The sequence below is a fragment of the Globicephala melas genome, chromosome 15, assembly GCF_963455315.2.
Source record: "Globicephala melas chromosome 15, mGloMel1.2, whole genome shotgun sequence".
NCBI lineage: Eukaryota > Metazoa > Chordata > Mammalia > Artiodactyla > Delphinidae > Globicephala > Globicephala melas.
Window position 1 is genome coordinate 34,449,995 of NC_083328.1, and position 15,131 is coordinate 34,465,125.

Genomic DNA, 15,131 nt, shown 5'->3' on the forward strand with positions numbered 1-15,131 from the left:
GGGGCCAGAGGCTTGGAGGGGCCTCTCAGGACTCAGAGGTCAGCACCATGAAGGCCTTAGACCCCTGCAAACTGGTCAATGTGCAGTCGGCAGATTGCCTTTGCTTTGGGCATTGCCAGCACACTTTGTATAAACATGTTGGCTTGGTCTTCAAGAGCTTGGCCTGGAGGGTGGGGAGGGGGCTGTCGCCTTTGTTTCCAGCTATCCTCATATGCAATCCACTCCTCTTCTGGGAGCAGCTGGGGTCAATACAAATGCAAAGCTCCCTGTGTTGGTTGAAACTCTTTTGGTTGTCAGTGATAACTCAGACCTCAAATTGACTTAAGCAAGAAATGGATACCTTTTTGGTTTATAGAACTAAGAATTCCAGAGCCTTCAGGCAGAGCTGTATCTCACTGTATCCTGATCTCTCTCCCTGTTCCTCAGCTCTGCTGCCCTTGGGTGAGGGCTTCTTTCTCAGGTAAAGCTGGGAAGGTGGCAACTGGTAGCCCCAAGCTGACTGCTTATGACCCACAGTGCCTTAAAGAGACAACCTTTTACCCTAGTGTCTTTGCACAGTCGATGTCACGGAAGGCTCTTGTGTGGGGCAGGAACCGAAACCTCTGCCAATCACTCTGTCCCAAACGGTGTGGCCTTACAGTTGGTGGAGGCTCTGGGAAGGTCCAAGGCTGAGCATTTGGGTCTTGTGTGCTCTGGGAGTCCTGGGTAACAGATCCCTATTAGGCCTGAAGTCAGAGTCCCCGTGTTTGTTTGACAGGCGTGCTGGGCATCGTGCCTCTGGAAGGCCAGGGAGAGGACAAGAGACATGTGACCCACCTGGGCTGCCATTCAGGTGAGTGGAGACTGGACCCAGGAAGCCTGGAACTTGCCCTTCCCGACCTGGGGCCAAGGATTCATACTCACCTGGTCCCACAGCCCTGTGGCTGGCTGGATCCCTCCTGTTCTCCTCACTGTGCCTTCTGACAGATGGGGTCCGGATTGGAAGGCTGGTTCCTGGTTGAGAATTCTGCCCTGGGCAGAGAGGAGGGAAGCTGGGTGCTCCAGGTGGTCAGGCTGGAAGGAGGGGGATATGCACCGGCCAGTGCCAGGCTCCAGGCTGATGCTCCCCATCACTGCAGAAGACTCAACCCTATGTGGTTCTTAGCTCTGTGTGTTCACCTGGAGCCCAGCAGATCACCTCTCACCACCAGGCATCCTCTCCAGCCAGGCTGCGCAGGGCGCTCCAAGGAGGGGGCTGGTTGGGCTGCAGGGCCGGAGATGGGCCCTCACAAAGAGAGCTTTTGTCCACCACTACAGCTGCTTCTGGGGGCGCCCAGCAGTCCATCTGGCAGCCTGCCTGCTTTGAGGGAACAGTTTGCTCTCCTTGGGCTACAGCAGCGCTGGCCCAGCTGCCTCCCATTTCCCTGTCCAGCTGCAATGGCCATGGGCCCAGACCCTCTGGACTGCGCTCCTGGCTGCCTGTTGGGCAGCCTTGGGTGAGGGAAGGGGGCTGATCCTTCGTCCCTGGTCTGGGTGTGCAGCTCAGTGTAGCAGTCCTGATGAAGATGGTGGTGGTTAATAAAATGACAGTAGTGAAGACTGATGGAGAGCTCCCCGGGTGCTAAGCTTGTATCTGCGTTTTCTCACCTAATCCTTTTTTAAAATTTGAAACAACTTTATCGAGGTATCATTTACATACTGTAAATATTACTTGTTTTAAGTGAAGGATTCGATGACTTTTATTAAAGTTACAGGGTTGCATATCCCACCATCCAGTTTTAGAATATTTGCATTATTCCAGAAAGACCCCTTGTGCCCCTTGGCAGTTAATGCGTTTCTGCCTTGGGCGCTGCAGCCTCAGGCATCCGTTGATCTTTCTGCCTCTGCTGCAGGGGCTGCAAGCTACTGTGTGGCCAGATCTGGCCTGCTGCCTGTCTTTGTAAATAGTTTTATTGGAACACAGCCACGCCTCTTCATTGACTTACCGTCTGTGGCTGCTTTTTCCAACAACTGCAGAGTTAAGGAGACAGACTGTATGTCCCTCGAAGCCTAAAATGTTTCCTATCCCAACCTTCACAGAAAACGTTTGCTGGTTTCTGCTCTACAGACTGGCCTTTTCTGGACGTTTCACATAAATGGATTCACACTATACATAGTTTTTCGAATCTGGTCTGTTACGTTTGGAATGATGTTTTTGCGATCCATCTAATGTTGTAGCACGTAGATGAAGTCTGCTTTCTTATCCATTCTCATCCCTCATTTTTTTTTTGGCTGCGTTGGGTCTTCGTTGCTGCGCATGGGCTTTCTCTAGTTGTGGTGAGTGGGAGCTACTCTTTGTTGTGGTGTGCGGGCTTCTCATTGTGGTGGCTTCTCTTGTTGCAGAGCACAGGCTCTAGGCGCGCGGGCTTCAGGAGTTGTGGCACGCAGGCTCAGTGGTTGTGGCTCACAGGCTCTAGAGCTCAGGCTCATTAGTTGTGGTGCAGGGGCTTAGTTGCTCTGCGGCATGTGAGATCTTCCCAGACCAGGGCTCGAACCTGTGTCCCCTGCATTGGCAGGCGGACTCTTAACCACTGCGCCGCCAGGGAAGCCCCCCGAAGTAGGTTTTTTTTTTTTTTTCCGAAGTAAGTTTTTAAATAACCAGTTTTTCAGCTAAGAAAACTGAGGCTCAAAGAGTTAAAGAATTTAGCAGTGTTGGCATTGCTGCTGGCAGAGCCAGAATCGGAACCCAGGTGTTTTTAGGCACCATGCTGTTTGCTTCTTGATGCTTTTTCCTCATGGGGAAGTGGCCTCAAGTTGGTGTTGTCTGCAAGGTGGTGGGCCCCCTGTTACTGGGGAACCAGGCTTGTGTTGGCAGATCGTAGCCTCACTGTGGCTCCAGCTATCCAGAGCCTCTCCCTGCAGGAGCAGCCTTGCCAGAAAGCTGCTCTGAGGGTAGCTGAGCTCCAGCTCCTCAGAACCTGCTGTCTGGGCACCAGGCACCGGTCTGCCCTCTTAGGTGCTGGTGGGGTGGGGGGAACTGTGGTGGCCTGGGTTCTGGCTGCTGCCCTGACTTCAGGGCACCCTGCCTTCAGGGGCACCTTCTGCCTTTTGGCTCAGGGCCAAGTGGCCCTTTGGTCCAGGGGAGCAGAAGGCTGGGAAGCATCTAGAGAGTGTTGCTGCATGCCTGGGCTGTGGGGTGGTGGCTGGGGGCCTGTTCTGAGTTGGGAAACACCGTGTGTTGTGGTGAAGATGGAGGTTCTGAAGCTGGACTGCCTGCCTGACCCTCAGCCTTGCCCCTTCTTAGCTGTGCAGCTATGGGCAGGTTACTTAACCTCTCTGTCCTCGTGTCCTCTTCCTCCAGTTGGGGATGACACCACAGTGCCATCCTGATGGGTTGTTGTGAGGATTTGGTGAGATAAACACACACGAAGGCCACAAGCCTGCAGGCACAACTGAGCACTCAGATGGGCCACATCACCACTGCTCATTCCCTTGGGGGTGCCAGCGTCTGCACCCAGCCTGGGCCCTGCCCTGTTCCGTGAGGAGCCCGCAGGGTGGGGTGGTAGGGCTTCCGTGGCCAGGAGTCCGGGTTAGGGCTGTCCCAAGGTGTGCCTCTTCCCGTCTGCCCCTTCTCTTCCTTTTTTTTTTTTTTTTTTTAAGTTTTTAAAATTTTATTTATTTTTTTTGGCTGCATTGGGTCTTCATTGCTGCACGCAGGCTTTTCTCTAGTTGTGAGTGGGGGCTTCTCTTGTTGCGGAGCACGGGCTCCAGGCACGCAGGCTTCAGTAGTTGTGCCGCATGGGCTTAGTTGCTCCACGGCATGTGGGATCTTCCCAGACCAGGAATTGAACCTGTGTCCCCTGCACTGGCAGGTGAATTCTTAGCCACTGCGCCACCAGGGAAGTCCCCACCCCTTTTCTTCCTTGTCTCCTCTGGCAGGATGCCCAGGGTCAGTCTCTGGCCTGGGAGGAAAGTGTACCTGCTCGGCCCCCCTGGGGAGGCTGGCAGTAGGGATGGTCACTGTGCTCCTTGCTCTGGTGACTTGGGCCTGGCCGTCCTGCTCACATCTCCACTGCCCCCACACCTGAGCCCTGGCCTTGTCTCTGTCCCCCTGAAACCCCCAGTCTCACTTCCCCTCTGGGCTCTGGCTCACTCCAGAGCCCCACCTCACTCTGTGCCCCACCTCCCCTCCCGACCCCCCGGAGATGAGCAGTTTAGGTTCTTTGGTTGCAAAGAACTGAGACTAACTCCAGCTTGCTTAAGCCAGAAAGGGATTTGGGAGACTCTTGGGGAGCTTCCAGAACTGAAGGAGCAGCTGGACGCACAGGCCTTAGGAGGGTCCTGGCTTGAGAGCTGACAGCTCCCTCCCAGCTGGCTGCTCTCCACCCAGGCCAGTCCCTAAGGCACCCTGTCGCTAGGCTTCCCATTCCTGGTTTAACTCCCTGCAGAGAGAAGCTGGCTGCCTGGGCTTGGGTCAGGTTCACTCCTGTAGGTGGGCCAGCCCTGACTCGTCAAGGGGCAGAGAACGCCTAGGTCAGGCATGTCACTCCAGCCCCCTGCCTACCCAATGTCCTAACCTGTGCCATCCTCCATATTCTCCAGGGCCCACTGTGCCCCCTGCAGGAAGCCTCCTCTGACCCCTGACCTTGGGGACCCCCTGAGTTCACAGCCCACCTCTTGCTGCATTTGCAGAGAAGTGTGTGTCTCCCTGTGGATGTGATAAGCGTCTGTTAGGGCTGGATGGCCTCCAGTCTGTCCTATATGTGAATCCTGTGGGGGCCGGCGCTTGTATCCATTCACCTGAGCTGGGTTCTGGATTTTGGGCGAATGCAGGTACCTGGTGATCCAAGGAGCTTCCTGCCCATCATCCTGCCAACCTCCCAGTGATGGGCCCTTGACCACCCTGGGATGCAGGACTCTTGGGGATGTGTGTTGCAGGCGGGGGCCTGTAGCATAGGCCTGTGGTCTCTAGAGGTGCCCTCCCCTCGAGGACTTTCAGCCTGCTGCCATGTAGGCAGAGAGGTCAGCTCAGAGGCCCTGGGCCGTGGTCCCGGCCTTGGGAGAGGGCACGGTGGGCTGGAACAGGACATTCCGGCGGGCCCACAACTGGCCCATGTCTGGCCCGTGTCAGCTGTTTCTCTCCCTCAGACCTGGTCACGGACTTGGACTTCTCTCCCTTTGATGACTTCCTCCTGGCCACGGCCTCAGCCGACAGGACGGTGAGTGGAGCGGCTGGAAGAGCTATTCCAGGCCTTATGAGCCACCAGGGCCCTGCTGGTTTGCAGTCCAGCCCCTCCTGCTAAGTTCCTCAACCCACGCCAGCTACCATGTGCTCCCGTGCGCTTACCCTGAGCTGTGGCCATGACCTGCGTTCTGCTGCTCGGCTGCCTGAGGACAGCAGGCCTGTGGTGCTGGGGGAGCAGTGCGCTTGGCTCTCCCCACTCCCACATCTTCCCCTCGGCCCCTAACCACACCTTGTGACCCTGAGCCCGTCCCCTCCCTTCCCCTGGGGTAGGGGGCAGCCGGGGCAAGGCTGGCTGGAGGCAGCGAGGCCCCTCCCAGTCCTGGGCTCACGGACTCGCTCTTTCCTGCAGATGAAGCTCTGGCGACTGCCTGCCCCTGGCAGGGCACTGCCCTCAGAGCCTGGGCTGGTGCTGGGCCCTGAGGACGTCCAGGTGGAGGTGCTGCAGTTCCACCCCACCGCAGATGGCGTCCTGGTGAGCGCGGCGGGCAAGACCGTGAAGGTCTGGGATGCCGCCAAGCAGCAGCCCCTCACAGGTATGGGCCACACTCACTGTCCCTCCCTGGGCAGCCCCGTCTGGCAGCACTTTGTTCCTTTATGATTTTGGTAACATGACTTTTAAGACACGTAACAAAGTTTCACATGTATGTGACATATATACATATATATACGGGTGTGTGTATGTGTATGTTTGTATATGTGTGTGTATATATTACATATAATTTTACAAGGCTTGTTACAAACACCCCATCCCTCCCTAAATCCCATAGACATGTGTTTTCATCTCACTTAGCTGTTTTTTCTGCTTTTTCCTCCATATGTCTAAGTAACTTACTTATACTGTTATTTCTTGAATTGTGTGACATTTCAGTTTTGAAAACAAACTACTGATTTCTCCTCTAGGGGATGAGAATTTTGCTGTTTCTACATCCCCTTCCCCCTGGTGCTGCTTCTCTTACTTTCCCAGTGTATATTGTCCTGGTCCATTTGGGCTGCTATAACAAAATCCCACAGACTGGGTGGGTTATAAACAACAGGCATTTATTTCTCACAGTCCTGGAGGCTGGAAGTCTAAGATCAAGGCACCAGCAGATTCAGTGTCTGGTGAGGACCTGCTTCCTGATTCACAGATGGCCGTCCTCTGGCTGTGTCCTCACGCGGCAGCAGGGGTGAGGGAGCTCTCTGGGGCCTCTTTTATAAGAGGCCTAATACCTTTCATGGGACTCCACCCTCATGACCTTATGAGCAGCACCCTCGCTGCTGCTGCCCCTTTCCCGGAATTACCCCCAAGCCAGGCTCACCATGGTGATACCCCCACTTCTGGGGCTAGCACCAAGGGCCGACAGTGTAACGGGGTGTCTGAGGGACTCCCTCCTGACTGAGGAGCCGTCTTGTGCCACTTGCCCCCAAAGTGCTGCTGGTGCAGTGGAGGAGACCACCCTAACCTGGTGCAGGCCACCTGGCAGTGTGTCATCAGAGTCACCCCAGCTGTAACTAGCATCTCTCAAGCCCTTCTCGTGTGCCCAGCGCTGTGCTGAGGGCTTCACGTGGGGGGGTGTTGCCGTTCCCTGCTACAGGTGAGGTGAGGTTGAATAACTTGGCCAAGGCCACAGTGCAAGCAGGTGACAGGGCTGGGATTAACCTCGGGGGAGTAGACCTTGTCATAGTAGTTTCCTATTGCTGCAAATAGAATTACCCCGAAACCTGGAGACTTATAACAGCTGGTAACGTTTATCATCTCATAGTTTCTGAATGTCAGGGATTTGGGAGCAGCTTAGCTGGGTGGCTCTGGCTCAGGGCTCCTCATGAGGTTGGAGTTGAGCTGTCAGCTGGGGCTGCCGTCAATCTGAAGGCTGGACTGGGGTGGAGGGATCCGCTTCCCAAGTGGTTCACTCACACAGTGCTGGCTGTGGGAAGGAGGCCTCGGTTCTCCCCCATGGGCCTCTCTGTGGGCTGCTTGAGTGCCCTCAGTACATGGTAGCTGCTTCCCCTGGTGGACAGTCCAAGAGAGGCATCAAGGAGGAGGCCACGGTGCCATTTACGCCCCAGCTTTGGAAGGCACATGCTCTTCGTTAGAAGTGAGTCTCTGAGTCCTGCTCACACTCAAGAAGAAGGGAATCAGGCCCCACATTTTGAAAGGAGATGTTAGTTTCCTAGGGCTGTCGTAACGGAGTACCACAAGCAAATTTATTGTCTCACAATTCTGGGGACCAGAAGTCCAAAATTAAAGTGTTGGCAGGGTTGGTTCCTTTTGAGCTGTGAGGGAGAATCTGTTCAGGTCCCCTTCTCAGCTTCTGTGGCTTCAGGTGTTTCTTGGGGCATGTCGATGGCCGTCTTCCCTCTGTTCACATCATCTTCTCTCTGTGTATGCATCTTCTCTCTGATTTCCCTTTTCACAAGGACACCGTTCATACTGGATTAGGGTCCATTCTAGCAATATCAGCTGAACTTGATCATCATCTCAGGTCTCCCCAGTGGATCATCTGCAAAGACCCTATTTCCAAATAAAGTCACCTTCATAGGTGCTGAGGATTAGGACTTCAGCATCTTTTTGTGGGGGACACAATTCGGTCTATAACAGGAGGAGTGTCAAAGAATTTGTGGACACATTTTAAAACTGTCACGCTGTGGGGGGAGGGAATGGGGATGGCCCGAGTAGGGGCCCAGGGCGGGTGTGTGTGTGACATGTCCGTGGTCTGTGGGGGTTGGGGGGATGTTGGTGATTGAGCAGAGTGGGGTGGCCCAGGAGCAGGGAGCCTGGGAAGGGAGTGGGAGCGTGGCCTGAGGAGGGCAGGGCTGAAGGAAGCACCCCCCCAACAAAAGCATCCCCCCCCCCAATCTGGGAGGAGCTGCTGCCCTTGCTCCTCTGCCTGAAGCACCCTCGCTGCTGCTGCCCCTTTCCCGGAATTACCCCCAAGCCAGGCCTGCCTGCGCCCGCTTCCCTGATGCCCTCATTGCATGGGACAGGGTTGGGGGGACCCTGGACCCCTCTTGACCTTGGCCGCTTCTCTGCAGAGCTGGCGGCCCACGGGGACCTGGTGCAGGGTGCCACCTGGAGCCGGGACGGAGCCCTGGTGGGCACAACATGTAAGGTAAGGGTGGGCGGTGAGACTTGAGTAAGTGCCTGTGGGGGGCCTGAGGCATGCGCAGCTCTGCCAGGGCTGTTGTGTCGCAGAGCCCGTGTCCTGGGCTGTACCTGTCAGACTCGGCAGTACTTGTGGGGCAGCAGCAAACTGAGGCCAGGATAGATGTTCACCTTCCTTGTCCTCATGCCTCTGGCTCATACCTGTCTCTTGAAGCCCCCACCCCACTAAAGAAAGACCCACACTGGACCTCTGGGGCTCCCAACACCACTCTCAGCCAGCCTCACCTGGCTGCCTGGCTGCTTTGTCCAAACTGCCTGCCTCTCCGTGAGGGTCGTGTTAGGCAGCGTCCACAGCTGGGCACTGTGCTGGCCCTCCGGCCAGTCAGAAGGCCTCAGGGTCCTCAGTGATGCCAGGTCCTGTGCCCACTGAGTCCTGTGCTAGTGGGGGTGGCCGATGTGGGTCCAGGGATCGTACAGATAAAAGGATAATTGTGATCCAGGCTGTGAAAGAGGGACATGAGGTGCTTTGAGCGGTTGGAGAGGCCAGGGGAGGCTTGGCCTCTGGCAAGGGCTGTGAGGGAAGGGTTCATGGTGCGGGGCAGGGGGAGCGTGCTGGGGGCAGAGAGCAGAGCTGCGTACACAGGGTCGTGCTTGTTACTACAGAAGCAACAGGAAAGCACTGGAGTGTTTTTAAAACCAGAGGTGGGTGGCTGAGGTGTGAGGCGAGCAGATCTGCATTTTGAGCCTCCCCTCCTGCAGTGTGGACAGAGAATTGCAGGCGGGGACGAGGGAGCTGGGGAGGAGAGAGCTGTAGGGTTGGTGGTGGGCTGTGTGTGAGGGGTGGGGGGGCCCGAGGCCGGCTCCTGGGCTACAGGCTGGAGGAGGCCTGCCACCAAGACTGGGCACTCCGCAGGTTGGAGGTGCCGGGGAGGTCTGGGCGGAGGTGTCAGTTGAGTCCGTGCACTTGGCTCTGGGCAGTGGTCTGAGCGGAAGGTGGAGGCCTGGGTGGCGTCTGTGTTTATGTGGCACCTGCAGAGGGATGAGAGTGCCCTGAGTGGGAGAGAAGGGTTGAGAGCAGAGGCAGAGGGAGCCTGAGGAAGGACCAGAACCTGCGAGGAGACGGGGGAGCACCTGGTGGGAGGAAGGAAGCCCTGAGAACTAGGCTAGAGGGCGTCCAGGGAACACGGGAAGGGTCTGAGAAGACGTGGCTGACACATACCTGTGGATTTGGGTCGTGAGACCTTCAGGAGCTTGCAGGGTGTCTGCTGCCTGAAGCTACACGTAAAAGAAGGTGGGAGGCGAGGAAGGAGCCTGCAAGGGCTCTTCCAGGAAGCGTGGCTGGGGGGGTGGGGACCAGAGCTGGCTGGGGTGGGGTTGAGGATGCCTCTGAAGAGAAAATGTGGGGCCTGCATACACGGGAGGATCCTATTTCCCACTTTCTCTTCTCTCTGCCTTCTTGGAAGCCCCATTTCCTGGTCTTCATCCACTTTTCCCCCCTGTTTGGTTTATTAAACATTAGGCTCCAGACATTGGCCTGAGCTCTGGGGGTCGAGAGGTAAATCAGACGGGGCTACTGTCCCCTTAGATCCCTAAGGAGCCGTGCTCGAGGGCAAGGCGGTCACATGGTTCCCTTGCTCGGGCAAAAGGATGGTGACACAGCTTCCCAGGGACAGTGAGGTCGGGGCTGCCCTTACTGAGGAGGGGACAGGTGTCCCAGGCAGAGGGACCAGCCTAGACAGAGTCCTGTGTTTGGGCTGTGACCTCCCCCTCCACTGAGAAACCCCCTCTGTGCTGCCTCCACAGCGTGTGTGTGTGTGTGTGTGTGTGTGTGTGTGTGTGTGTGTGTGTGTGTGTGTGTGTGAGAGAGAGAGAGAGAGAGAGAGCATAGTAGTTTATGCTTGTTTTACAAATTTTGGAGAGCAGTGAAAAAGTAAAGAAGCAAAAAAAAAAAAAAAAGTCACCTGTAACCCTTCCACCCAGGGACAGGGCCTGTCACCATTTTGAAATCTTTCTCTCTATGCTTTTTCTATACGTGTAGGAATCATACTCTCCATGTTAGTTTTTTGTTCCACATAATAAACATTTTCTCTAATTCATCAAAAATTTAATAAATGTCATGGGAAATATTTAATCATATAGATTCACAGTTTTCTCAGTGGACCTCCTACTCTCAGAAGCGTGGATTACTTCCAGTTTATGTCACTGTTATAAGCTGTAACGTTTGAATTATCTGTATATAGGGTTTTTCTCTGCCTTCTCTGTGAGTTTCTTAGCCTAGAGTAGGGGCAAACTTTTTCTGTGAAGGGCCAGATAGTAGATGCTTTGGGTTTTGCAGGCCAGGCTGTCTCTGTCAGTGCACCTTGTAGCAGAGCAGCAGCCATGGGCAGTACATACATGAGGAGCGTAGCTGTGTCCCAGTAAAACTGCATTGGTAGAGCCAGGTCTCAGGCTGGATGTGGCCTGTGGGCCTTAGAGCTTGCCCACCCCCACCTAGATTCCTATGAGGGGTGTTGCTGACTGCAGGCTGTGAAGATTCTTAAGGTGGTTGATACATTTTAGCCAGCGGCTTTCCAGAGGAGGCGGCCCTGGGGCTGTTCTGTGAACGCCTTGGGCTCCAACTTGGGCTTTGCGGGGAGTCATGTGTCCGTGGGTGTGCAGTCAGCCCTCTGAGCCTGGAGGTTGAACAGAGCAGGGCTGCCCATCCCACATGTGAGTCCTCGAGGAAGTGTGCGGAAAGCCCCAGCCCCTGAGGGAGGGCCCTGCTCTTCCTCCTCCTCACATTCCAGTGGGTGCCTGAGGTGGTCAGAGCTGCAGTGTGTGGCTGCGGGCAGCTTGACAGAAGGGCAGCAGGAAGGGGCCTTGGTTTCCATGGTGATGGAGCAGTCCTGTGCAGACAGGTGATGTTCTGAGCAGGGACTGGCCTCAGCAATGGCCCACACATCATCCTGCCTGGGCCACGGCCCTGGATGGGGAGGAAGGCAGCTTCTGTAGAGCTTGCCCGGGCTGCCCGCCAGCACCCCACCCTGCCCGCAGGTACTGTGGCCTGGACGGCCCTTCACTCGAGAGCTGCAACCCATGAGGCCAGTCTAGCCTGTGGCCTCCGCCCTGCGTCCACTCGGCTCCAGGCCCCCAGCCCAGCCCCAGGCAGGGTGTCTAGGGAGCAGGTGTCTGGGGGCTGGACGTGGGTCGTTTCCTGTGGAGCAGCCAGAGGTGCCGGTGCTCCCCAGAGCTCCCGGCCCAGCTGGGCCTGATATGAACCGGACCCCCCAGAGTGGTCGGAACCCCCAGTGTGGTTGAGTCTGGCTTTGACGAGGCTGCGGAGGGATCGATTAGGAGGCAGGCACTCTCCCGGGGGGTCCTGTCTCCCAGGGGTCCTGCTGTGTTCAGAGGCAGCAAGCTGAGGGGTGTGGCCGGGGGCAGGGTAGGGCCAGCTGAGGCCGAGCCGGAGGCCACGCGAGGGCTTTGTTCTGAGGGCAGCAGTCACTGTGGTGGAGGACACGGTGTGGGGGTGGGGTGATGGCAAGGAGCATATCAGCCTTCAGGAGGGGGGCCAGCGCAGGGAGAAGTGACTCCCTGGGGGAAGGCCTGGCAGAGCATGGGGCTGTGGGTACCTAGGAGGGGGCTGAGGGCGTTGGGTCCAGGGACTGCTTGCAGATGCCTTGTGGAACTATGCGGGAGCTGTCCCTGTTGAGGCAAGGGGGCTGGGCCCTGTCCCCATGCTGACCAGTCACTGGACATGCGCATGGCTGTGGGCAGCAGTGCCAGGAGGGGTGACAGCTGCGAGCCCTCAGCACCCAGGGACGGAGGGCCTCACCACAAACCCTGCAGCCACGGCAGTCCCCAGAGTGCCATCCCTGGGGACAGCTTTCCCAGGATCTGGCTGCAACCTTGCGAGAGGAACCCTGGGCCGCTGGTCTCATCCTCTTCCTCCCCACCACCCAGGCTGGGCTCCTGAACTCTGGACTGCCCCCCTGCTGGTTACAGGGGCGTCTCTGTTGTGGGGGTCCAGCCCCACGTCCCCAGGGGTCTGAGCCCCATTTACCATCAAGATTGGGCCCAGAGCGGGGCGGGTGGAGAAGGAAGAGCTACCCAGTCACAGAGCACCCTGTCCCCATTGTGTCCTGGGACGGCGACTCAACTCCTCACCTGCTGGTGTCTTGTGGGGAGGGATTAGTGGAGCAGGCCATCTCTGAGTCTGGTGGACCTCTGTGCCTTCTCCGCCCAGAGCCCAAAGGCGCAGGGACGAGAAACAGATTTCCCAAGTGGGTTGCCTGGAGTGGTGCCCAGGGGAGGCCCCCCAGCTCCCACCCCAGTTCCTAGACCTGGTTACCTGTGGGGACACAGGGCCTCGCGATACTGTTGATGTGGGTGCGGCATCCTGGGGGAGGACGCTGTCCTTGAAGGGTGTCATGTGTCAGTGAGTGCCAGGTATCACCACAGTCCTGTGTCCACTGCCCCTTCCTTTGCTGTAAAGGGAGCCTCAGGATCCTGAACGGGTTAGTCAAAAACCGCAAGCCCTTGGGGAGTGGTGCAGGAGGGGGGCTGCCCCTGTGACCGCAGTCCAGGTGGAGGTGCCCATGGGTTTGTTCTGAGAGTGCAAGAGGAGCCCGTGAGGGGCCCACCCTCATCAGGAGGGAGCCTGAGCCCCTCTTGACCAGTGGTCGGCAACATTCTTCTCATCAGGGCCTCCCTGGTCTCCACACTGTGCTCCCCGCCAACCCCACGGGGAAAACCTCCCTGGCTACCTGGTTATGACTCCTGTCCTGCCTTGGAGCAGTTCTACCTGCAGGCTTCCTGATGCCCCTGCAGGGCGAGGGGCTGGCTCAGCCCAGTGAAGCCCGTTCTGGCTCCCCTCCCAGCTCCTGCGGCTGAGGGGAGGAGCAGGTGGCCGCTAGGGGGCACGCTGGCCCCACAGATGGCTGGGCTTGGCCAGCTGGGCTCCCACTCCACCGGGAGTGGGCCTGTGAGCCCAGCGCCTCGGCAGCCCAGTGTCACCCCCGCTGCCCGGCCCTGCAGGCCCCACCAGCGCCAGTCCAGCCCCCAGTGCCCAGTCTGAAGCCTGGTCTGGACCTCCTGTTGGAATTCTGCGCTCGATGGCCCAGCTGCCTTTAGGGAGGTGCCCAGGTCCCAAGACTGTGCCTCCGACCTGTGAGAGGTGCTGCCATCACCCTCACCCCACCCTGGGCTCTGGGGTTTGCCCAGGTCACAGAGCACATCAGTGGTGGATTTGGCGTCCTAACCCTGCCTGTCTGGTCTCCACAGGGGTGGGAGTGGCCCTTGCTGCCAGGAGGCCTTCCCTCTTGCCTGTCATCTGTCGAGATCCAATGTCGTTCACTGCTTGACCCATCCTCTGTCTGTCCCGTGCTGCCCTGTCTCTGTTCTCAATCTCTGGTTCTTTCACTGTCCCTTGCTGTCTTTTCTGTGTCTATAGTTGTCTCTGTTCTCTGTCTTTCTCTCTTTCTGTGTCTCTGTTCTTCTCTGACCCTCTATCTTTCCCCATCCTCTCTCTGTCTCTCACTGTTCTTTCTGCCTGTCTCCATCCTGTGTCCCTCACTGTCCTTGTCTGTCTGATCGCTGTCTGTCTCTAAGCAGCCTCCTCCCGACCGAGGCTGTGGAGTGGACGGTGCCTCAGAACTAACCACTGGACTGTGCCTGGTGCCCACCTGGCACGTAGGAAGTGCTCAGTAAACTGCAGCTGGAAGGAGAACCCTGGGACCCTGCCCGTGAAGGCCCGTGGAGGGAGGCCTGGCTTTCGAGGCCTCTGCAGGCTGACCCCTCCCTTGTCCAGCTGTGTGCTTGCCTGCTGCCCCCCACTCCTGCCATTCATTCTCCCTGTATGACCTCGTCTTCCCTCCACGTCTCATGCCAGCGAGCTCCTGTCTCCACATCTTTGCTCGTTCTCCTCCTCCCTCGAATGCCTTTTCCTTCCCAGTACAAGCTCCACTTGTCCTCTGGGCTCAAGTCAGGTCCAGGTTCCTCCCCAGAGTTACCTGTGACCACCTCTGGGTTGCAGACACCAGCACTCAGCAGAGACTGTCTGCTCTGTCTGAATCCCAAGCACCTAGGCAGGGCCAGGCAGACAGGGCCAGGAGTCCCCATATTCCCCTCCCTACTCCACCTTGCATTGGTGAGGTGCGTTTGTTATAGTTAAACCAATGTTGCTACAGTAACTAAAGCCCACAATCTACATTAGGGTTCACTCTTCCATGTTTTTTTTTTTTTTTAAACAAACTTGGTCTTTCTTTCTTTTTTTTTTTTTTACGGTGTGCGGGCCTCTCACTGCCGTGGCCTCTCCCGTTGCGGAGCACAGGCTCTGGACGCGCAGGCCCGGTGGCCATGGCACACGGGCCAAGCCGCTCCGCAGCATGTGGGATCCTCCCAGACCGGGGCACAAACCCATGTCCCCTGCATCGGCAGGCGGACTCTCAACCACTGCGCCACCAGGGAAGCCCGGTCTTTCTTTTTCTTAAAAAAAATATTTATTTATTTATTTGGCTGTGCTGGGTCTTGGTTGCGGCACGTGGGATCTTTGCTGCCGCTTGCGGGATCTTTGTTGCAACATGCAGGATCTTTAGTTGTGGCATGCGAACTCTTAGTTGCGGCATGTGGGATCTAGTTCCCCAACGAGGGATCGAACCTGGGCCCCCTGCATTGGGAGCGTGGAGTCTTAAGCCACTGGACCGCCAGGGAAGTCCCCAGGGTTCACTCTTGATGTGCTTTCTGTGGGTTCCCACAAATGCATGACATCATGTATCCATCATTACAGCTTCACACAGGATAGTTTCACTGCCCTAAAAAAAAGTGCCCTGTGCTTCACCCGTTCGTCCCTGCCTTCCTCTTCCCAAA

At 56.9% G+C, this 15,131-nt stretch overlaps 1 protein-coding gene across 2 annotated transcripts in view; it reads left to right on the forward strand.

Annotated features, from left to right (window-relative positions):
• CORO7 (coronin 7) overlaps positions 1-15,131 on the forward strand; it is a 57,809-nt gene that overhangs the window by 2,671 nt on the left and 40,007 nt on the right. For both annotated transcript variants that reach the window (XR_009559076.1, XM_030883809.2), the window contains exons 3-6: positions 758-832; positions 5,107-5,177; positions 5,553-5,736; positions 8,216-8,292. Coding sequence is in view for 1 of the 2 variants with exons in the window: in XM_030883809.2 (XP_030739669.2) it covers positions 758-832; positions 5,107-5,177; positions 5,553-5,736; positions 8,216-8,292 (407 nt within the window). In the remaining variant the exon portion in view is untranslated. The remainder of the gene's footprint in view (positions 1-757; positions 833-5,106; positions 5,178-5,552; positions 5,737-8,215; positions 8,293-15,131) is intronic.